Genomic DNA, 24275 nt, shown 5'->3' with positions numbered 1-24275 from the left:
ATTTTAAAAAAATATTCATGATTCTATATATGAAAATAAAAATAAAACTAAGAAAGACATAGTAAACTGAATGACACTGAATAAAAACCTTAAAATTGAGACTCTAGAACAATTTTAAGTGCACATAATTGTTCTTAATTATATAGAGCAATTCAGTACCAAATTATTTTAAAAACTTATTATTCACATTATAAAAAAGATCCTATTTTTTAATTATAAATATCTTTTTAATTATAAATTTTTTAATAAATTTAGATAGATTTTTTAAATATTTTTAATTAATAATAGATGATTAATACCTATGAAGAATTTTCCCTGTTAGTTAGTAACATTAATCATAATTACTAATTTTCTTATGCAATTTTTATTCTAAATGGAATTAGATTGAATAAAAGCTTTAACTAACAATTCTGTGTGTCCAAAACTTTTCTTATAAAATTGTTGCTAAGAGTTTTAAATAATTAATATCAAGAATAATTATAGATGATAAGAATAATATCAGTATAAGAATAAAGATTCTCAGTAATTTTTGCACATTTTGCATTCTAGATGAAGATATATTTTGCTTGCATGTTTTAAAAATTCATTATTTGTTGATTATAATGAAATAATATTACATCTAACAAGCTGACCATTAGTATGGCTGTTAATATTTATTGAAATTAACAAAAGCTAGTAAAAATTTTATTATCAGCTCGACTTGTGAAGAATAAGGACAAGCTGAATATCAGAACGAGGAGAGTTTTTCTGAAGGAAAAAAAAAAAAGGTAAATATCTTTTAAAGTCTGCTGAAAATATTAATCCAATAGTTTGGTGTAAAGGAATATGTATTAGGGACAAGTTGGCCAAACTTGCACTGATAGTACTAGTAGTAATAATGTCTTCAACAACAGCAACAGAGAAATTACTTATGGTTCACCACATTGGGTGGAAAAAAAAATCAATTGACATTCGAAAGAAATAAAAAGTTAGCATTTGTAGTCTATAATATTAAACTATTAAGTTATGGAACAATAATAGCTTGGCTGAGTTTGCAAGCGCATCTGATTCTCATGCAAAATATGCTTATATGTCAACTAAGGATACGTATAACGTGAATATAAGAGATATTTTCCGGAATTTTTTTAACGATATTTAATACAAAATTAACTTAATTTGCCACTTCAAGAAAAATTTTCTGCACTCAATGCTTTTCAAGAAATATTCACTTGCACGAATATGTTTTTCAAGAAAAAATTCATGCACTGAAAATAAAATCCATATTTGAAGAGAAATCAGGCACAAAATTTTTGTTTTTAAAATGCCTTATCCAAGAGTGGCAGAAGGAGCTTTTATGGATTGTGTGCACTTTTCATTGTGAGTCAAGATTTTTAATTTAGTTTGAAATGAAACTAATGGAACGGGAATAAATTTATAAGACGATGAAAAGGACAAGTATCAGCCTCGTTCACCACTACTCCAAGAATTAGCAATATAAAACCTCACCTGAGATCTTTTTATTTTGCCAACTTTGGATGGTTTAAATAAGTTTTTGATATCAAAAAGTCAAATATTGTTTACTTTGAAATAATATTTAGGAAATAAAATAGAAAAAAAAAAAAAACTACATACCAGCTTCTTCAACAGAATACATCTCTCTCCAATATGCACGATGCTTGAAATCATCTTTTGGTGCATACATGTAAGTGTTTAAGCCTAGCTTTTTCATTCTACAAAACATCAACGCATGAATTAAAATTCAATATCATAAATAAATATTTTTCAAATATTTGTCAAAACGGAAATAAAATGGAATGCAGATAATGTACGTGAATGCGTCATAATGTAATTTCAGAAGAGAAAACCTAACAATCAATTGGTATTCAGGGGTCTGTTTAGAAGAAATTTGGGTCCGTTAACGGACCCTTCACAAAATATCTTTTCATAAAAACGGACCCTTCACAAAATATCTTTTCATAAAAACGGACCCTTCACAAAATAATTTAACTTAAAAACGGACCCTTCACAAAATGATTTTTCTTTTAATTTAACTTAATAATTTAACTTAAAAACGGACCCTTCACAAAATGATTTTTCTTTTAATCGGACCCTTCACAAATTTGTTTATCTTCATTATTATTTTGTTAATCGAATAAACCTTTTCCAGGGCAGAAAACAAGAAAGATGGATGTTAACGAACTAAGTTTTGTCTTCGGCAGACGATTCTTCCATTATTCGTCCGAAATTAATATTCCGCGTTCAGCAGTATAGGCTAAATACCAAATATTTGTATGTTGCATCTCTAATTTAGAAGCAGCAATTGTTGTTTATTTTTTAAAATTTAATTTTTTTAATTATAATTTTACAGTGTTGAGCATAATCTTGTATGTCTTTACAATTTAAAAACTCCTTGAAAAAGTTTTTTTTTCTTGCAATAACGGACCCTATTTGCACAAATTCATAAAAGCGGACCCTGGTTGAAAGAATGTGAGTAATTTTTTCACAATTTCACGAAAAACGGACCTTTCACAAAATGTCTGGACAGACCCCTGGTATTCACAAGAGACGTACCTTGACATAACCTTAAATCCGTCGGATTGTTTTCACTCATTTTTTACAATTGTTATCCACTAAATTTGAAAATAAAAAACACTACCCTATTAAATTATATGTGTATCAAAACAAACTAAAAAAATATTTATTGAAAAACAATACTTTTTATGACTTTTATTATTTTTATGCTAGTGAGAACCAAAACAATATGGCAATGAATGAGGGAAAACTGGATCCTACCATGTGATTTCCTGGCCAATAAAAATGTAGCATTAAACGTTTAACGCAACCTTGTTGAAAGTCGCATAAGAAGTATAACTTCAAAAATATAATAATGGAATAAAATAAATAGAAGGACTCAAATTCTTCCCAAATCGATTTCCGATATTAGATTTTTGGTTTTATAAATTTTATTTAAATTTGTTTTGACCACTACGGCAAATAAATGGTTCAAACATAGAAATCCAAACAATTATATTTTTAGTAAGTAGCATTTCCTTTTAAATCTACTTGCTTTGTTATTTTTCAACCAATGAGAAAAATCTTTTGCAAACAACATAAAATATGATAGCTATATAAATAGAAACTACTTTATATTGTTATATTTTAAAGCAGATATGCATAACATGCACGAACGCATGATCAATGTTTGCAGAAAATTTGTCATTCTTGCAGAAACTTTTGATATTACTCATTATTGTACAATGTAAGTGATTGCGAGCCCAACTCAAAAATTCTGAAAATTTCTTGAGTAAAATCATTAATGATGCATTAAAAAAAAATGTTATGTCTTTATAAATTTAAATCATTGGCAATTTTAAAACATGGAATTCTAAATAAATTATATGCAGCATAATTTAAATGCATGTATAAGTTTATGTTACGAAATTAAAATATTTATATTTTTAATACGATCTTCTCTACTGTCCAAACTATAAAGAGTTAGATTAGTATTAAGAAATGGTGATACAGTTGTCCCCACTTAATTGCATATTGAATGAAATTTAATGGAACCAAATCATTTTATATGCAACAAATGTTAAACCCATTTAAATAGATATTTGTTGTTTTCTGTCCCCACCTAATTGCATAAAGGGGTACTGAAATGAAAAAAATTTGTTTCCTTTTGAGAAATGTTTGAACAGCTAAAATGGAATTTCCCTTTTTCAGTTAAGATAAGGATACAATAGGTGGTCACTTCAACAGGGGTGATTGTGAGTCCAAGTCAAAGTTCCGGAAATTTCTTGAGTTTAAAAAAAAGAAAAGAAAAAGAAAACAGTTTAAATTGAAAAACATTTAAATAAGATTCTTTTCCTTTTTCTCAATATTTCTGTTTATTTAAAATATATTTAAAATTTTACACATACCTATGATGACCTAGAGAAGTAATTAAAATTTACAAATATGTCTTTCTTTCTTGAGTTTATGATTATAATAATTATTAACTGATAAAAATGAATATTAATCATGAATATAAGCCCATAAAGTATCTCTCTGGCTCTCCCTTACAAACAAATAAAATAAACTGTGTTTTTAAGTTCCACCTTTGAAAATTTGATTTCCGGAAACATCTGTGATCAATGATTTTTTGAAACATCTGGACCTTCGATCTCCGGAAACTTCCGGATCACTGTCCAAGAAAAATCCGGAAATCCGTACTTTTTCCGGAGCACAATCAGCCCTGCTTCAATAGGGACATCCTGTTCAATAGTTGGTCTAAACAGGCTAAAGTTGAAAAATTAATCAAATCTTGCTGCCTATTGAAGTAAATGAAGGGGGCTTTACCCCTCTTTGACTTATTTCCCTCACACATCATTTAGAATGTAAAAAAGGTATAGAGTGATTTGTTTTGTGGTCCCTTTCTGGTGCTCTGTTAGCTTTGATAAGAAAAAGTTTCTAAACCCTAACACGCTAGTGTACAGTGTCTTTCTCTTTTCCAAGGCAAATTAACAGGTTTTTACGTTTTCAATTTCACTTTTCCCAGTACTTATGCATTATATTTTAAATGGCATTTTTGTTTCTCCGTGGCTTAATCATTAATTTGCAACTTTGAATTCGTCTGATTTTTTATTTCATTTTTAAGGATTCTAAAAATATCTTCACAAGAGTGTGATTAGGGAACATCAATATTCAGATAGTTTTTAACGAAGCTAAAAAAGTGTCATAATTAAGCAATTACTTGACAAATAGATCTCTTCTTTGTTCTGGAGTCCATGGTCTTCCATAAAATCCTAAAATAACATAAAATTCTATATTAGTAAATTTGTGAAAAATTCTTTTATGTACACTTTTTACTCTCTGTTGATTCTTTTAAATCAAGATTACTATAATCTATACTAGAATACATTTTATGTACAGATAATTGTTTTGCCAGATCTATTATCAGTCCATTAGTTAGTCTTTAAAATGCATGAAAAAGGACAACATTTTTTTTTTTTTAAATGTTTTGCAGCTCTACTTCCTTGCTATAAGTAAAAAGAGATAAAGACTATTTTTTGATGAAATTCTAAAAGTAACATTTATCACATAGAATGTTATATTTTAAATTAATGCAGTTTACATCATTAAATAGGAATTGCTAAACACGGTATAATCAATTTAAAAAAAAAAGCACAAATATGGACTAACTATCTGTATGAACATAATGCATTTCATGTTACATTCTTAAATATAATCGTGTTATGTTTTGTTTGCAATTATAATTGAAAATCCATTTAATAGCTCTTGTAAAACAGGTTAACCCCATTTTTGTGTCAATAATTGATATTCTTAATTACAGTGCTCTTAATAATAAAGTTTACATCTCTGCTACATGTCAAAAACTAGAAATACTGTAAAAATTTAGACTTAAGAAACATGATTATGTCTGTTACCAAGAATTTCAGAAATCACTGATAGCTGCGTATCGTTGGAAGCTTAGGAATAAATTCAGTTTTGGCAATGGCTCTATTATCTTCATCCATGTCACACCAGCTCATATTGATGCCCTAGAATCTTGTTCTATTCCTAAAAACGCTGATTATGACATTAGTTCCTTATCTGTGCCCTACAACGGCGAAGATGGGCTCTGTTCAAAAGGTGATAGTAATTGGAAAGAATATGGAAATATTTCCCAAATCACTTCAAAATAAAGGTGCAAAAACAAGTCTAAGACAGTAGAAGATGCGACATTATTATAATTAACAGAATTTGGCCCAGAATAAAGTTTCAAAAGGGGAGATTTTCTTACTATGATCTATAGCAGAATAATCGCTAAGTCTTGGCAACTTCTGCAAAGAGGTCCGCGAGAAACTAAAAAAAAAATACATCACAGAAAGGGACCAACTCAAAAGGTAAAACTCAAGCCCCTCACCCTCAAGCAAAAATCTACATGTTTTTTTTTCCTTTAAATTTGCAAGTTTAAAATCTAATTGGCACCTTGGCTAATGTAGTAGGCCCGACAGATAACGAAATATCGTCATTTCAGTAATGAAAAAGCGAAACGGGGCTTATTATGTAGTGAAATATATGGTTGTTTTATTTAAAGGGTTGTACCCGGTATAAGAGTACACTGTAATAGTCGTTTCTTAAAAAGGTGTAAATAACCTAAAAAAATTCAATTTACTTTCAAAAAGTAGATTTTTTTCTTTTTATTACTAGAAAATTAAAAATGGGATACAAAATAACATATTGGGAAAAATATCCATTATCATAATATGAAATCAACAGATATTTAACCTATTAGCCACGAAAATTCATATAATGAAACAATAGTAAACAAAAATGTATTTGACAGAAATATATAACGAAATATGTAACAAACCTTCAACAACACCGCAGTAAAATTCTTTAGCATTTTGTTTACAATCATCGGCGGGTTCTGCCACATCGCAAGCGTCCGCCATTTCTTATATATTGGTTTAGAATGAAATATAAAAAAAGTATCTCCTATAAATACTCAAAGAAAAATAGAAAGGAACTTGAATAAACTTAATTTTAAAAGTCTATGAGGAAAAATAAGTTTAAAAGCTCGATATTCTACTTCAAATATCACTGGCATATCACCTCTCTTGACAACAAAAATAAACAATTTAATTGATATAAATGTCTATTTTCTTTTAATCGATCATTTAGTATCGATAAATATAATGAAAATCATCTGGCAATAGTTTGCTTACAGCTTTCATATAATAGATTCAAATTGGGTTTCTGTATTTTATCAACAGATGGCAGCGCGAAATATTTCCTTAAATTTAAAAAAAAAAAAAAAAAATATATGTAAAGGTCACACTGGCTGAACGGTATCTCCCTCCAAACGATGTGTAAAGCGTGGAGGTAACGAGTTCGAATCCCAATACCCACTATTTATATATATTTACCATTATTCATTTTCTATCACTATTTTGAGCACAGTGTATGCAAATGTATGTTGCAACAATAAATGAATAAAATTCAAAAAATGTATTCCAATGCCCAGTAGAAATTGAATTAGATGATGTTGAGTTTGATTTTTGTAGTTAATGTTGTACTTGTACTACACTATAATTGGGTGGCAAACTGAGATTCAACATTAATGATGATCCGAAATGCGATTTTTTTGTGAATCTGATTAGGGGAAAGAATATTTTCCCACGAAAATCTCAGCATCATGTTCTCATTTATGTTTGGAAAAAAAAATCGCATTTGGTATGAATAAACCTTTAGGCTGGCCACACACTGATGAGGTAAGCAGTAAATAAGAGAAGCAGATTTCCATACTTTTGCATTAGCATGAGCACATCACCTCTACGCAACCTAACGCAAACCTATTCGCGATCGCAACACTCGAATACGTCATCTGGGGAGAGACCGGTTTCATGCCTTTAGCCCTTCTCCCTTCCCTCTCCTCCTCTTTTCAGTTATATATCAATGTACTACGATATTTTCCCTTTTCTTAATATTTTTCTTTTTTACTTAATAAAAATATTTTCTAAAATTTCCGTGATACTTTTCTTTAGAACTATGTTTAATGTAGTTTTCAGTTCCATATAGTTTTTCAAGTTAAAAGATTTTAATCTATATGAAAATCAAGAGAGAAACTAACGTACTTCCTTCCTCTATGACTCTCCACACGCTAATGGGGAAAGCATGTGAAGTGTTGCCATAGGAAAAGAGTTCTGCTCTACGCCACCTGCAGCCCATTTCGATCGCCAATAGTAATTCGCTACTTGTATGTCTCTTTCCTACCGATTGCTTTCTCTGCGTGAGACCTAGATCAACAAACAGACGATTGTAGTAATTACTCACCCTATGCACCACGTTTCCCATCAACCCATAATTTTCCCTGCGTTAAATGCTGTGCCGGTGCAGCAATAAATCTTATTTAATTTTCAGTTCTTTTTATAATATATTTATTTTCAATGGTAATTAATTTAATTGATTATTAAAATTAAATTTGCGCAGTAAAAAATTCACTCGAACTTATTTCTAGTGGTACTAATCAATATTAATGACTTTTATCATCGAAGGTTAATCTGGGCAAGAAAAAAAATATTATGCGTAAGACTATAATTTTTTCAACATGCTGAAAGACATGAAAAAGCTATTTAAAAAAATTATTTTTATGGCAGATAATGAGATTTTTATGCAAATAGCACCTTGAAAATTCGAGTGAAAATTCTGAAATTAATGAGCAAAATAAAAGTATAAACTTTGGTTTCCTCGTATATAAGCATTTTTAACCCTTTCCGGAGCAGTGTTGCCAGCCTAGCAACATTTAATCCGAAAATGTTACCAATCATTAGAAATGTAAAATTACTTGTTTTTAAACGCTCTCTGATTTTTAACGAAGAGATAAAATATGTCTCTTCAATAAGAATGCGCTAAAATTTGCTATTCTGCAAAAGGTTCAGTCAGTTAGGTAATGTTAAAAATAGATATAAATAATTTAACCAATTTAATTTTAAATGCATATTAATAGTCAATAAGTAATTTATGTGTCCATAATAATTATTTTTTAAAAAAAGAACCTTTGTCATTTATTTTAAGATTGAGCTTTATAGTTTCAGAGTAGAAGGCATTTGGTATCAAAAATATCAATCAAGACAACAACGAAATGTTGTCAGTTCAAATTTTAGTCCAATGTACCTTTTTGGTCAAAAGTTAAAAAGTCAATAAAATTTGAGCGGTATAGGATTTTTCTGGAACTCAGTCAGCTTAGTAATTTTCTAAAGCGACATTATAAGCTTTTAATATTTTAACAATGTTTTTCGCTTACCTTTCGCGTGCCCTCCATTGTTTATAAGACAGCGCACATAATGTCAAAATCTCCTTTGTGTCGAAAGTCACAAAACTTTAAAATTCTTCCTAAATTGTAACCTTTTTTAATTTTATTAATTTCGCGCGTCATCTTTTAAATGATTAAACGTTAATATAATTATATGTTATCAATGCGAATCAGTTGCAAAGCTTGCAATTGCTTCAAATCGTGATGATGTCTTTTTCCTTCTTCATTTAGCTCTTTATTTTTAAAGACATGTTAACAGTCAATGAGTACTATATGCGTGTATGACTCGTGTTCTATATGGTTTTTAACACAGTCTACGTCAGGGGTGGCGAGCCTTTATACACCAACGTGCCAATTTTTCTAAAAAATTGTTTAATGAGGTCATAGACGTGCCATCAAATAATTTTGACTTCGTCATTATTTGGAAAATAATAATACTAAATACTTATAAATTATAATAATCAGCTCAAAACTCTCTATTTACATTGAAAGAAAAATACATTTTGCCATGTCTTAAAACAACTTAAAGTAACATCAGTGTGAATTCTGTTGTTGCAGATTAGATGACAAATAACTTATGTTAAGTTGTAGGATGTTAGTTTAAGCAGGACAGTTATTATTTTTTTTGCTAGTTATTTATTGTTAGCTTGTTTTTTATGGTTATTAATTGTTTTTTTAGCCTTAATTGTTAATTCTTTTATTAATAATTGTTTATTATTTTGTTCGCTTTTGTGAATTTTATTTTAATTGTTACATATGCTTCATTGTGCATTAACATTTGTAATAACAATTCATAGTGTAATAACATTTGTGATCGATGGCGTGCCCAAAATATTGTGTCTCGTGCCATATATGGCACGCGTGCTATTGGTTCGCCATCTCTGGTCTACGTAATGTCAAAACATCCTTTTTGCCGAAAGTCGCAAAATTTTAAAATTCTTCCAAAATTGTATCCTTTTTTAATTAATTTATTAATTAGCGGGTCATTTTTTAAATGATTAAACGTTAATTTAATCATATATTATTAATGCGAATCTGTTGCAAAGCATGCAATTGCCTCTAACTTTGGAAATGCGTTTTTTATAAACATTACTATTTAACGAAATATTAAAAACCATCTTAAACTCGTCCAAATCCTTGTTTTCTATGCATTTAAAAAAGCCATTTTGCTGCAAAATCGGTCCAAATCTCTCAGATCGTTGCCATCTCCATTCTCGTAAAACGAAGCTTTTTGATCAAAAGAGTAAACTTATTGTTTTTTGTTTCGTGTTATTCTTATCAGTATCAAAATGTTTAATAATAAATGAGAAAAAGAGAAAGTGATTCCGAATAGCTTTCCTTTGCGAGGACACAAAACAAACGAAGCAAACTTTAGAGGCTGTGCTAAACTTTTTGTGTAGATTACGATTGAGAACAAATTTTTAGCATAGATCTTACCCAACTTACCCAGCGTACCTTGCCAACCTAATTAACCAACTTTGTAGATCTTACAAAAATTACCTTACCATCTTACCGAGAGCTTGATTTCTCCTGATTCGGGTGTGAGGATTTCAAATGTGATATTAGTTTTGCTTAAAAAGCTAAATTTTTCTTTTCAAAATTATATTTATAGTTAAGTTTATTTTAGTCATAATGTACAATGCGCAAAAAAAAAAAAAAAAAAAAGGGACAACCCTAAATAACTTTAGATCTAATAATCCTATCTTCAGGCCCTAAAACTTAATCATCTTTCGAGGGGGTAAATTAAATATGCTAATTAAATGGAGCAAAGTATGATTTAAGTTGCAAAATCAGACTCAAAAATGTACTTTCTCTGAATAAACATACCTTTTTTTTCGATGGATTCGGATTTTTGAGCACCAAAATGGATGGTGTTTTCAGTAGAAATGTAATCAATAACAATCTCGAGCTCGGCACCTACTCTAGTTTCGGTTAAAAAGTTTGCAGCTGCATATTATTCTGATAGGCGATTTTTTCAAACGGAAAATTTTGTTTTCAGTAAAAGAAATAAATTAGATAATTTCTGACCTCAAATCTGCCGTATTACATAAGATATTAATGTTATTTTGTAATTCTTGTGAGTTTGGAGTGAAAATTTGTTTTAGTTATTTTGTTATTTATTATTAAAAAAGGTGACATGGTTGCTAGATTTTGAATAACTCGCTTGTTTGGCAGTCTTGATTTGGCCTCTTTCCATAAGTTTACTACTGTTTGTTCTTGTTGCAAGCTGTGCACCATCTTACGTTAGTGTTAACACTTTTAGCATTGTAAACATAAGTATTGTTAGCATTGTAAACACAAGTAATAAGTAATCAAATACATTGTTTGTAAGAATCTCAAAACACAACGATGCCAAATGGCTTTAAAATACAGCGGAAACAGTGACCCGGAAATTTAGGCGGTACCGAGCTTGCAGCGTTCCCTAGTGTAGAAAACACCATCCATATAGGGGGTAGCCCCACGCTGGAAAATATGGTCCCCAAAATTAGATCCGGAGAGTGATTCTAAGTTTGGAGCCCTTAATGTTAATTTAATTTTTGCGTATTTTGCCATATTGCGAAAACCTTTGAAGCAAATTGAAAATTTTTTACACACAACTATAGAATTCGTTTATCCAAAGATAATTCACTGCAAAAAATAAATGTTAGCAATTATTTATTATTTTTCCTTACTTTATTAAATATTAGTCGAAAAATTTTGAATTGAATAGTATATAATTTTTTACATAATTTAAAAGTACGTCATTTTACATGGCAAAATGCAAAATTTGAGAAAAATAGGTTGAATAGTTCTTGAAAAAGTTCAAAAGTTCTGACCACAGAAGATTCTTTTAGAATCAATATTTTAAATTTCTCAAAATCTTACAAAATGTTTTAAAATATAAATTTTGTTCGGAATTTAATCCTAAAATTAGATTACAGTATAAGTCAAAATTTAAAAAGAAAAAAAAAGAAAAAAGGACATTGTATGCCATTTTCTAAGGATAATATGGTGCCAATTTGCCTATTTTGGTTGTCAAAAAAGGAGGGGTTAAATTTATCAAAAACGTGCTTAAGTAATATTTGACATTTTGATCAACATTCAGTTTCTCAAACGTGTATTTCCATTTTCTTGTACGCTCAATTTCAAATATATACCCCCCCCCCGAAAAACAAGAAAAGCTTTTCGACACACTGCACTACATAAGGCAATTAAGAAATAATGAAAACATTAATTAGCACTTTCGTATGTTCTGTAAATGGGAAACACATTGTTAATATCTAACAACATGGCATGAGTAACAATTGAAATAACACACCTTTGAATCAACGTTGAGCTCACAAACTTTCTTTTTGTAAAGAAATAAATATTACAATTTTTCATGAAACGAAAAAATAAAAAAAAGAGCAACCGAAGCATTTAAAGGATAAATGCCGATTAAGTATTCCTACGCAAAATGAAAGTCAATTGTGATAAATAAAGAAAGAAAAAAAAGAAGCCTTATCAAAATTAGATAAAGGGGAAAAAAGCGAATAGGTGTACCTTATAATATCGCAGATCAAACGACGTTTCTAAACTAAATATTACTCAAATTTTCAAAATGTTTTCTTCATGTTCTTATAAGTGTTTACTCAAATGTTCCATATTAATCATACTTTTAGAATGCACAACTCAAACACAAGCGGGTAAGTAATTATTTTTTTAAACTTCAATACATAATTTAGAACAATATGGTAACGTTTAAGTGATAACAGCTTCGGCATAATTTTCTATTATTGCTGCAATATTGATAATTTAATTTTTTAAGGCTTAGTACTTTTGTAGAACGAAAAAATGCAATGTCGTTTATTGCTTGTACTTAGAATACTTTTACTCATTAGCTGCCGAAGTTCTTATTTTAGAAATATACTGTGTGCTTTTATTGAGCTAAAAAAATACAATATGTACTGAATAATAATGTTTTGCACTTTTAACCATTACTTGCCGAAGTTTTCCCTTTAAAAACATTATCTGGGCTTTAATTGAATGATTACGTGCTCAATATTAAAGTTATGTACTCCGAGTACCTTAATCCATTAGCTGTTGAAGTTTTCCTTTTAAAAACATTATCTGGGCTTTTATTGAATGATTACGTGCTCAATATTAAAGTTATGTACTCCGAGTACTTTAACCCATTAGCTGTTGAAGTTTTCACTTTAAAATGATGATCTGTGTTTTTATTGAGCGAAACGAAATGCAATGAGTGCTCAATATAAATGTTTTATACTCCAAGTACTTAAACCAATTAGCTGTCGAAGTTTTCACTTTAAAAACATGATCTGTGTTTTTATTGAGCGAAACGAAATACAATGACTTCTGAATTTAAGTGTTTTATACTCCAAGTACTTAAACCAATTAGCTGTCGAAGTTTTCACTTTAAAATGATGATCTGTGTTTTTATTGAGCGAAACGAAATGCAATGAGTGCTCAATATAAATGTTTTATACTCCAAGTGCTTTAACCCATTAGTTGTCGAAGTTTTACTTTAAAAACATGATCTGTGTTTTTATTGAGCGAAACGAATTACAATGATTGCTCAATATAAATGTTTTATACTCCAAATACTTTAACACATTAGCTGTCGAAGTTTTCACTTTAAAAATATGATCCATGTTTTTATAGAGCGAAAAAAAGGCCATACGAGTTCAATATAAATCCTTTGCATTCTGAATCTTTTAACATGTTAGTGGCAGAAGTTCACTGGTGCTTTTGTAGGAACATGCACTTGTGCTTTAATAGAGCTGCAAAAAAGAAAAAAAAATGAAAAAATAAACAAATAAATAAATGAGTAATAAATAAATAAAATAATAATAATAACAATGCAATACGTGTTTATTATTAATTTATCTCACTCTGAGTACTTTTTCTTGTTAGTACAAAGAGTTGTATTTACACCACTTCAGCAGAAATTATATTTAACAAGTTAAAGAAACAAATATAAGGGATATTCTTTAAAAAATGTTACACCATGAGAGTAAAGCATGTTATATGTTTCATGCTCTATATGGTATTGATTAACATACAACATACTTTGGCTGCACTAAATATACATATTTGATAAAGACATAAACTAATATGTTAAGTAAAAAAAATCTTCAGTACAAATTTCAAACGAGACGGTTGTGAGACAGAAATGACAAAACGACGAAATATAGTTCGATGCATAAAATTAATAAGGCTATATTATTTCATTACGTGTTTCTTTCAATAAGCTCACAGAATAATGAATAAATTATAATTAATAATGATAAATTATAAACTGATCTATAAAATAATCCATTATATAGAAGGGTTACAGGGTGGAAACTCTATATTGAAAGACAATAAATGAATGAAGTGATGCTTGTCAGCAAAATTAATAAATTTTTATCCTTTTTCCAAAAAGCAATTTTTTTCCTTAATTACCACTATTTATTACCAACTACAACGTATTTAAACAAACCGTAAAAACCTTAGACTATGTATAACTTGCGATTTATTTTTATGTATAACCCAGACTTGATTTTATCAATTATTGTTCATTCTGAGATTTAACTTAATGTTAACGCAGCACCTCCCTTCCCTTCCACCACATATTCTTCAATTTAGATGAAAGAGCAGATATCCATTCATGGATAGATACTCTGAAAAACTTGATTAGTTAGTTAGTTTAGACTATGTTAACTAACTATAATAGATTACCCTATAATCTGAATGTTCATATGTATTTAAATATAAAGTGTAAATACATATATTCTACTTCATATTATATCTTAGCCTAATATCGATTAGATTTGCATAATGCAGCACGCTACCCAGTCGTTAACTGCCTTGATTACCCCCTACTTATTTATGCCAAAAGTACCAGGTGCCCTAGGGCAAAATTTCAGATTAAGAGGTTTGGTGCAATGAATTTTAGGAACTTGACTTGATAGGTGGTGAACCAGAATACCTGTCGAAGCTGGCATCTCACTCTTTCATCTGATAATATCACGTGTGGCTGGGACTAATGGCGTTTGGCAAAAAAAGATCAGAGTGTTGGCTGTGTAGCCTCTGTGCACTACAGTCGTATCTGAATTTGAATTTTAAAAAAATCTTTTGTTTTAAATATGATTAATTTTCAATGTAAGTTATGATGGTAGTTGCTATTGAATAATTGAATAAATAAAAGCGAGTTTTTATCATTTTTGAAATTTTTAGTCACCTGTGTCATACCTGTCATTGTTATAGCTTGCATTTACTTGAGTTTCTGTAACACATGCGTGCCAACTTGCTCTATATTAAAAAATACTTTCTAGTAGTAATAAAATTGAAGTTTTTTTTTTTTTTTTTTTTTTTTTTTTTTTTTTTTTTTTTAAATTTAGTATTTTTTATTTGAAGCGATTTTTCCACCACTACATATCAAAAATTCAAAGTATCATATGGTATGCAAGTTTATTGCCGTTATCTCGAGGTGACACTTTTATAAAGTGAGCATAATTATTCTTAATGATTAGTTTATTGTAACTTATGCAGAAGGCGGTTGTGGTAACTAGATCTGATATATAAAATTAATTTATACTAAAGACAATCCATATTTGTTAGCAACTGTAGCTTACAGCACTCTGTAATCAAAAATGAGTTTTGCTGGGAATTATTATTTGTCTTTGACTCTTAATGCCATGTACGTTACGCATAAGTAAAAGTAACATAAACGGTTAGCGTCCTAGAACTAGTATTTCTTATGTTATCTGAAACGACGTGTTTAGTTTATTCATAACTGTATTTTAAAACGTGTATCTATTAAACCTTATTTATTAGTATGTCAGTTACGGTAAGCATTCTTTAAAAAAGTGATGGCTAATTAAAATAAAAAATTTGTCTACAATCCAGGTCCTGTCTATATTTGTGTAGGAAAGTCTGTGCGCGGAATTTTCTTTTCAAGCCTGCTTAGGTGTCTCAAAAACTGTTTTGGACATTCGGCATCTTGTACATTTTTCGGAAATGACGTCATCAAAGACCATAACCACTTTTTCTAAATAATTCAAAGGCTTATTCGTTACGCCACTTTGTTACAGTTAAGTCTTGTTGAGTCTTTCAAAAAGTGGGCATGAGTTTAAAAAAAGCAACCAACAACCAATTTTAGTTCGTAGTTCTCTACAGTTTTTTAAAAATCCGTGTCGAACCCGTTGCAGTTAGCATCTCTGCTATTTATAAGCTGAATAGTAGTATGCAAAAGCTGAAAACTAAACGGGTTCTGGTTGCCCCGGTGCCTGAAATGCCGCATCTGGTGCCAACTATTTCTTTTTTAGTTTATCATTAAAAAAAGGAAAACAGGGAAGATTTTCGTTCTAAATATAGGACATGGATGACTTAGTACATGATTATAGTTACTAATAAATAGTTGACTTAGAAATTACACCATCATGCATTAAGTTTCGATTATTCTTTATTTCTTGGGCGCAGGTATCACTAGGGACTAAAAAGCAAAATTAACAGGTGAAAAATGCTTGATCACATGATCAATAGCATAATTATTGGCGCTGAATGATGATGAGCATAATTAATCTTTATCTTGAAGAGGTTGAACTTCTTAAAACGCGCTTTGCTTCTTATTAAAACGTTGTCCTAGAAAAGGACGAATAATAATAATAATAATAATAAAATTTAGATTTATTTTAACATTTTTAATTTTGTCGGTATGTGCCTTTAAGTTTAAAGTTTTGTGCATGATGTCTTCGAAGTGTTAATTAATAATGATATTATTAAATACTAGTGGGCTGCTCCCCCTGCTCGCTAACGCTCGCCAACCCCCGAAAATTGCTACGCAATGTTATATGATTTGCTTTGCAAACCAAGCTCGCATCGCTCGCTACTAACTTAGGTACATTGCAAATGCACAAAATTCTAAGAATTCAAAACAATCATTCAAATCCATATAACAACTTTTTTTTCTAAAAAAAATTACATCTTTTTAGTAAGTACTGAGTCCTTAAAATAAATTTGAATTCAAATAAATGACATGTAATTCGTTAAATCTGTTAGAAATGTGCTATAGTATAAAATCTTAAGATAAAATTTCTGAAACTGATATCTCTTTAAAAAGATTAAAATTTCGACTATAATTAAGTCTATTAAAAATTTAAATAAGTGAATTGCAATGGAAAAACCTGCATAAACAAATAAATTCTAGTAAAACAAATAAATTCGTGATATAAATCAAAAATTGTCAAATAAATTCGTAATACATAAATTCGTGAAAAAAAAAACGCTTTCGACAAAAAACCAAAATAGAGATCTATCGACAAAGACTTTTGCCTAACTTATGCTCTCCCTGGTTATTTCAGTTTCCTTTTTTAAAAGCGCTATATGTTGAGCCATCTTAGCTAGATTTGGCATGTGACATTTTTAGCGGCAATCATTGGTCAGTATTCTAGCGTTGCCATTCGGGGAGTTGTAATGAGGCTTTTTTTTATCGCCGTGTAAGAGAAATATATATATAGATTGCATATTAAATAATGAATTACTCAAACATATTTAAATGATATCACACGTCGATCAAATAACTAATAGTTAAGTCATGATTATCTTATCTCTAAAATTAAATAATCCAGAGTTGTTTTTCAGAAACTAAAGTGACAAAAATTATCAAAATCTTTTGAATTATTGTTTTCCAATAGTTTAAGCTTTTGTTGTTACGTCTCATTGTCTGAATATCAACAAAAAGAAAAGAGATAAGAGAGTAGATTCGAGGTTATGGGGAATCACCCAACTGACAATTTATTTGCTCTCAAAATATGATAGGCTATTGCTGTAGTTTTTAAAATTATTTTTTTAACCTTTGAATAGCTGAGTGTGAGTTTGTTTTGGACACGAACTTTCTATTCAAATTCTTAAAAAAAAATTTTAAATGTTGATCCTCTTAACATGCATGCGTTTGTTAACTTGTTTTTTTTATATTTCCGAGATATATCTTTGCCGCTCAAAAAAAAATAAATAAATAAAATTTAATGCATTATTTTTACTCGCAAAACTACTTTCCATAATTGAAAGCCTCCACATAGTTTTTTATAAGTAGTTTGATTAGGAGACCACTATGAAGGTTAACCAGTTCAGGAAAGAGCCATTTTATATAAAATCTAATAGAAAGAAGAAGGTGGTCGAAATATATGTCTAAAAATTTGTTTAAATTATGAATATTATTGGTTTGCTTTATTTACTTGACAAACACAGAGATGCCAACTTGCTCCGGACAGCAAATATATATTTTAAAGTGGTAGTTTATCAATTGTGTTTCTTGGTTTAATAAATTCAATTTAGTAGATTTTTATCCACCACTATTTCTAAATAATTCGTAGGCTTATATAATTCACAACTTTATAGAAGTGATGTAATGCTGTACCATTTAAAAAGCAAGCAAAAATAGTAAAATATTTGCAAAATTAACTTTGTAGTTATCTACCGTTTTATTAATTATTTTGGCTTATCCGGAGCAGTTGGCATCTCTGCAAACACTACAGATTCAATTCTCAAATATGTATGAATTTATCTAAATTACTTTTAAAACAGAATTGGGGTTCAAGCACACAATTGGTTCATTTTTTTAAATAGTCTACGCAGACTGCTTATAAGAAACTGTGTGGAGGCTTTCTGATGTAAGAGGTGATGCCCGGGGTGAAAGCGAGATGGAAAAGAGGAAAGGCTGGTAGTAAAACCATTTCAGTTATATCTAGTTTTGGGGAGGAGTTTACTTATTCTTTTTTTAAATTTTTCAACAATATCTACTTTATCTTGGAAAAGAAGCAGTTTTATATATATGCCAGAATTATAAAAGAAATCTTGATAGTTACATATATTTCATTTTTTTCGAAAAAAATGCTGGAATGAAATGTTTTACGTACCAGGTTTTTCTCTTTTCCGTCTTGCTATATAAGGGCTTTCACCCATGGGTGATGCATCTGGCCTGAACGGAAATGCGGAAAAGTTGGTGGTAAAAAATTAATGTTAGATGATTATACAGCAAATTATAGACGATTTCCGGTTGACTCTTATAATTATTGTTTTAAAATAGTAATTGCTAAATCAGTGATTGTTTCTCCCACATAATTTGTTTTTCTTAAAAATTTATATTTTCCACGGAAACAAAGAGCATTTTGTTAGTGAAATAGGCAAGTATCGTAATTTTGTGTTGGCAAATTTTATTAATCTGTGTTAAACCTATTGAAATGAACGATTACCTAGATTTGAAAAGTTATCAAAGAAATTTCCTTTGATACAACAAAACCCTTTATTCAAACTTAACAACAAACACGACCAGCTCGTTCACTTATCAACATCTATTGAAAAATAAAATAAAAGAGGAGAAAATAACAATTTAACGTCAGCAATTTATAGCAAAAAAGCTTGCTTTCCTTGTTTGTTACTTTTAACTTGAACTCAAGTGTGACCTATAAAATAATAATTTTTTCTCCATCAATGGATAGTCGTTATAATTAGTGAGAAAAGATTCAAGAAAAAAGTACATAAATTGCATCAACTTTCACAAAAAATTGAGATTTTGGAAAAAATTCGAGCAATTTTGCAAATAAAATTCGCGTCAAATTTCAACTGTGTGGAAGCATTTCTGCGGGCTGCAGAGCCGCGTATATGGCACTTTTTACAATAGGTTGAACTGTAATTATTCCTCGAACTAACTATCAAACGTTAATTTTTTTATTCCTTCTTAATCCCTGAACATTTTTCTTCATTTCTAAGTTTTTAAGTCTTACATCAGCTTTTCGCGTAAAGTTGTGAAAAGCAAAAAAGGAGAAAAGATTCGAGAAAAAACAAACAAACAAAAAACACTTAAATGTGTAATAAATTTCGAACAAATTGAAATTTTGAAAGGTGTCTTACATTAGTTTCATAAAAAAATGCTTCAATTTCGCACTTAAGTATGACAATTTTCATTTTTGTCATTGCATTTCGTCAGCCAACAGAGAGACCCGCATAGTGCATGAATAGTCATTCACATGGTACTAATAGTTTAAAATGTACATTAAGTACGCATGATAAATCAAAGTTCTCGTGGAACTTATCGAATGGTAAGTTTTTTATTCCATCGTTCTCTTTGTATATTTTTTCTACACACTTTCTTGATTTCAAGTTTCCAAGACAAACAAAACGTAAGGTTGAACAAAGCTTTTTTAATGATAAAAACGTTGCGTACGACTTTTTAATTTAGTGAGAAAAAAATGTGTTCTGTTATGGACCCGACTTGGCAATTCGTAGGAACGGAAAAGTTTCCCTCTCTGATTGTTAATTGAACTCTCAATTGTAATAAAATAATAATATTCTCAATCATAGATAAAAAAAAACTTTTTCCTCTAAAACATTTTGCCGTCGTGCTCTCATAAGTAGCAAAAAGAGATTGAAAACTCGTTTTTCCTTGAAAGAATTCAATTTTACCATCAAATGATTGTGAAGTTGTACAGTCCGCAAAAAAAAAACGAATCACCCTGAATAACTTTCGTTCTAATGATCGGATTTTCACGAACTAAGTGTCAATCTTAATGGTTCCTGGGGGTGACCTCAAATATGCTAATTAATTAGTGCTAACTATTAATTAAGTTACGAAATCAGACACAAAAACGTACTTTCTCTGAATAAACATATAATTTTTTTTACATATTTGGAATCTAGACCCTTGAATTAGTAGGGGTAGACAAAATTTTAAAAAAATTGGGTGGTAAATTGGGCCGCAATAAATGTTTATATATTTGGCCATAGTCCAGAAAACCGCCAAAAAAAGTCGCCTGCGCAAATAAATATTTTAAGATAACCCATTGACTAATTCAAAAGGGGAGTGCTTAATTTTACTAGGTTGCTACGCAACCAAACTCTGATAGTAAAAAAATTGAAATAATGTTCAGTGATTTCTCGGAGGGGCTTAATTTATTGCTAATAGAAAATATCTCGAAGTTTTCAGGCCATAAACAATTTTTTTAGGGGATTTCTGTCCAAAAAGCAAAAAAAATATTATTTTAATCTCCTTTGAAAAGTAAATTTGAATCGATTTATAAATTATTTATGATAGTTTTTAGAATTTAAATACATTAACTTTTTATCAGATATTGTTTAGATTACACTGTTTTTACTATATTTATTCGAGGATTTTATACTAAAATAAAATGAGCGTAACTTATTATAGCTATATACAAAATTTTAGGGATAATCATTTTTACAGTTTTAATCGAGTCTTCTAGGCAAGAAAATTTGAAGAAAAAAAAAGTGCTTGAAAAATGAAATGTAGATTGTATAATAATTCTAATGCACATTCACAAGGCTTTCTATAATTTACGATATTTCTTTTTTCTATAACTCAAGGAATTGCTGAATGTTTAGTGGCATTTTAAAAAGATTGAAATATGTTATGTTTAAGAATAAGATATTGAAATAATATGTTGCAAATTGTAGGATTCATTGCTTAAAAAATCGCTTTATTCTACTAGATATTTAGGTTACATCGTTTCCTTTGGATAAAGATGATTAGCAAATAGCATCCTCATGTTTCGATACATTCTGAAACTTATACGTTCGCAAATTCACCATAAAATGTCGCACAGCATATTCTTCAATTACGATAAGCTACATTTACCACCAAATACTGCTACTATGGTTATTTTTGCTTTCTTATATATATCTGATGATCTCTTTTTAAACAGAGCTCGTAAGATCCTTAAGATACTGAAATGGGGGCACAAAAACTTAAGAGATAAAATATTTAATTTCATTAACTCAAAATATCTGGTGTCAAAATGTTAATTTTTAAGTTAAATATAACTTTTACAATATTGATGTTCTTACATTTTTAAAGACCATATGAATCCTGATAAAAAATTAAAATGCATATGTTTACTTTAAATAGTGTAAAATCCTTATCAAAATAATGATCAAGACAAGACCCAAATGTAAAACAGTATAATTGACTATAAAAACTCAACTGGCTTCAAAACATATGAAGAGGGAAGTAAAAGTCGACATGTTTCGAGTTTTCAAATATAATCGCCCATTCTCAAGACTTGTCAGGCATGGATAATTTGTGACTTTTATTATTGGACGCTCAAAACATGTCTATTTTTATTATCATCTATTATTTTTTAAAATCAATGAAGTTTTTATATTTTCGATTCAGTTTCTTGGGATTATCCATTTAGTTACACAACATATTAAATTATTTCACTAATTATTAAAATAAGTTTTACATATGTTATAGGCACAGGTTCTTAGATTGAAAAAATAATAATTCACTACTTTGTAAAAAAATTAATGCAGTAAAAAAAAAATTTTTTTTTTTTTGCTGCAAGCCTTAACATTTTAGTTTAAGGTCATAAAAAAATTCCGTTTACAATTGAAATTTCAAAAGTCGAATGTGAAAATGGAATGTTCCCTAGTACCAGGAATCGAAATTAAATAGTGACAAGGACAACTTTTTTAAACAAGTTAGCGTTTCCGTCCTACTCGAGGTTGTTTGAAAAGGTATTTTTTATATATCGATTCCAAAGTTTATTCTACATATATTTCAGGGTATACTTTCGGAGTATTTCGATCGAGTTTATTTTTACACCCTTATTTGCTTAAAATTATTAAATAATTTACTTAAAATAAATTATTCAAGCTACATGATTTAATGCATTTATAGTATAATAATAAACGGAGCTTCCGACGCATATCCTTAACCTTAATACCGCTATCATTAAATAAATGGAATAAGCTTAGATAAATAATAAAAGTTAATTTTTCCCTCGTGTAATTTTCAAGGAATAATATGTTTCGATCAAACAGATTTCATTCTGGAAATAGCGAAATTATTGAGTAGGTCCCTTGGAGCAATATCATTCTTATCCTCTTTTGACGAAATATAGGAAAAATTAGTTTTCACAGTTTCTGTAAAAAGTATGTTAGCCTACTTGCCCCGTTTTTTTAAAATTTTTTTTTTATTAAAATAAGGTCGGAAATTGTGTATTGTGTGCACAGCTTCGGAATCCTTACAAATTTCAATTTTTAGTATTTCCTGATTAACAAAATAAGGCATTTTCCTGATAACAAATTATACTACAATAATATCTTGGAAATCATGCTAAAGTAAAAAATTAAACAAAATAGTTTAGTATATTATCAGAAAAAAAATCTACTTGGTATCATAAAGAGTAAAAGATATAATGAAATAATTAGCGAATCAAACGTGGTCAGATAATTAAAAATTTAATTTCACAACTAAGATAGTAGGACGACATTTAAGATACTGAGATATTTTAAGACACTAAAAAAATTGGTTACGTATTCCACAGCTTTTTTTGTTCGGTATCTTTATCCACTTTGTAGTGACTTATAAAACATCAACACTATTTTAGATAATCTAAGTTGAAGTCACAAGAAACAAAAAAAAGAAGACAATCAATAATTTATATTCTTTTTTCAAAAAAATAGTATGCTAAGTAAATAATCAGCTGTTTTGCATTAAATAATTTTAAACTGCTGAATGTTTTTAATTTCTTTACAAGGTTTTATTCTTAGCTAGCAGACAATAATTCTTTAAAAAAAACTTGACTATAATTTGAAAAGGAAACCTAAATTAAAGAATATCTAAATTAAAATTCTAAAAAAATTATTAGTATATTAATGAAGAAATAATAAACGTAAAATGGAAAAGAATAAGAATTTTAAAATGTTAAAATTTTATTAAATAGTTGGTAAAATAGTTCTGCGATACACTTCCGGAAATTTCTTGTAAGATTAGGATGATATAGGGTAAACCAACAAATGACGGAGCATTTCATAGATATTTCTTAGAAATAAGATTTAAAACGTTTTAATTTAGATTGATTGGTAACAGTAGCTTACTACCTAACAATAGGAAGTCATCTAACAATGCATTTAGTTACCTGGTCTTTGAGTCTTCTCTGGAAAAAGTTCTGAATTTGTTAGTATCTGTTCAACGCCTTGTTTCTTTGACAAAATTATAAGGTCAGTGTTTGTTGTTATCCGTTTAAACTACAATTAATTGCATATAATAATGCTTTTTCTTTTCATTGTGAAAAAAAAGAATTCAAAATATGGTCATTGAAGTTACGTTTTATTTATTTTAAGCATCATAACATAAGCAAGTACTGAGATTAGGGGGTGTTTATTAACTGGATTACAGAACAATGAAAAACCAATGTATAAACTTCCTTTACTGGGATTTTTTCAAGTTAATGAAAATAAAAGAAAAATTTTAATTTTCTTGTACCTTTTGTCATATTATAAATCAAAATTATGTTAAAAATAAAAAAAAACAACTTCTAACCAGTGAACGAACAGGCATGTTCCTTCACTGAGAATAGATTTCCCAGTGAATGAATAGTATGTGTGAAATATGATTTTACTTGGATAATTAGTAGTTCAGCGACATAGAGGACTCCTAAAATTCAGTTAAATGTTGTATGAATAGTTCCTATAACTATTTCATTTAAATATGCAAATTTAATTGCTAAATTTATTT

The 24275-nt window shown here is 29.1% G+C and overlaps 2 protein-coding genes across 6 annotated transcripts in view; one reads left to right on the top strand and one right to left on the bottom strand.

The window, feature by feature from the left end:
• Positions 1-6639, bottom strand: part of Oga (O-GlcNAcase) — a 40583-nt gene extending 33944 nt beyond the window's left edge. For all 4 annotated transcript variants that reach the window (XM_087163463.1, XM_087163466.1, XM_087163464.1 and 1 more), the window contains exons 1-3: positions 6335-6639; positions 4712-4763; positions 1612-1709 (exon numbers count right to left, since the gene is read on the bottom strand). In XM_087163463.1, the coding sequence (XP_087019589.1) occupies positions 1612-1709; positions 4712-4763; positions 6335-6416 (232 nt within the window). In that variant the 5' untranslated portion in view covers positions 6417-6639. The remainder of the gene's footprint in view (positions 1-1611; positions 1710-4711; positions 4764-6334) is intronic.
• A 5588-nt stretch (positions 6640-12227) lies between these two features.
• Positions 12228-24275, top strand: part of LOC107442616 (uncharacterized) — a 52664-nt gene continuing 40616 nt past the window's right edge. The window contains exon 1 of one of the 2 annotated variants that reach the window (XM_071184850.2): positions 12228-12441. In XM_071184850.2, coding sequence (XP_071040951.1) covers positions 12357-12441 — 85 coding nt within the window. In that variant the 5' untranslated portion in view covers positions 12228-12356. The remainder of the gene's footprint in view (positions 12442-24275) is intronic. The other variant, XM_016056225.4, reaches the window with a different exon arrangement.

Source organism: Parasteatoda tepidariorum, chromosome 5 (assembly GCF_982258835.1).
Source record: "Parasteatoda tepidariorum strain Cologne lab strain chromosome 5, Ptep-v5.0, whole genome shotgun sequence".
NCBI lineage: Eukaryota > Metazoa > Arthropoda > Arachnida > Araneae > Theridiidae > Parasteatoda > Parasteatoda tepidariorum.
The sequence above is the reverse complement of the archived record's forward strand: the minus strand, read 5'-3'. Positions and strand labels throughout refer to the sequence as shown.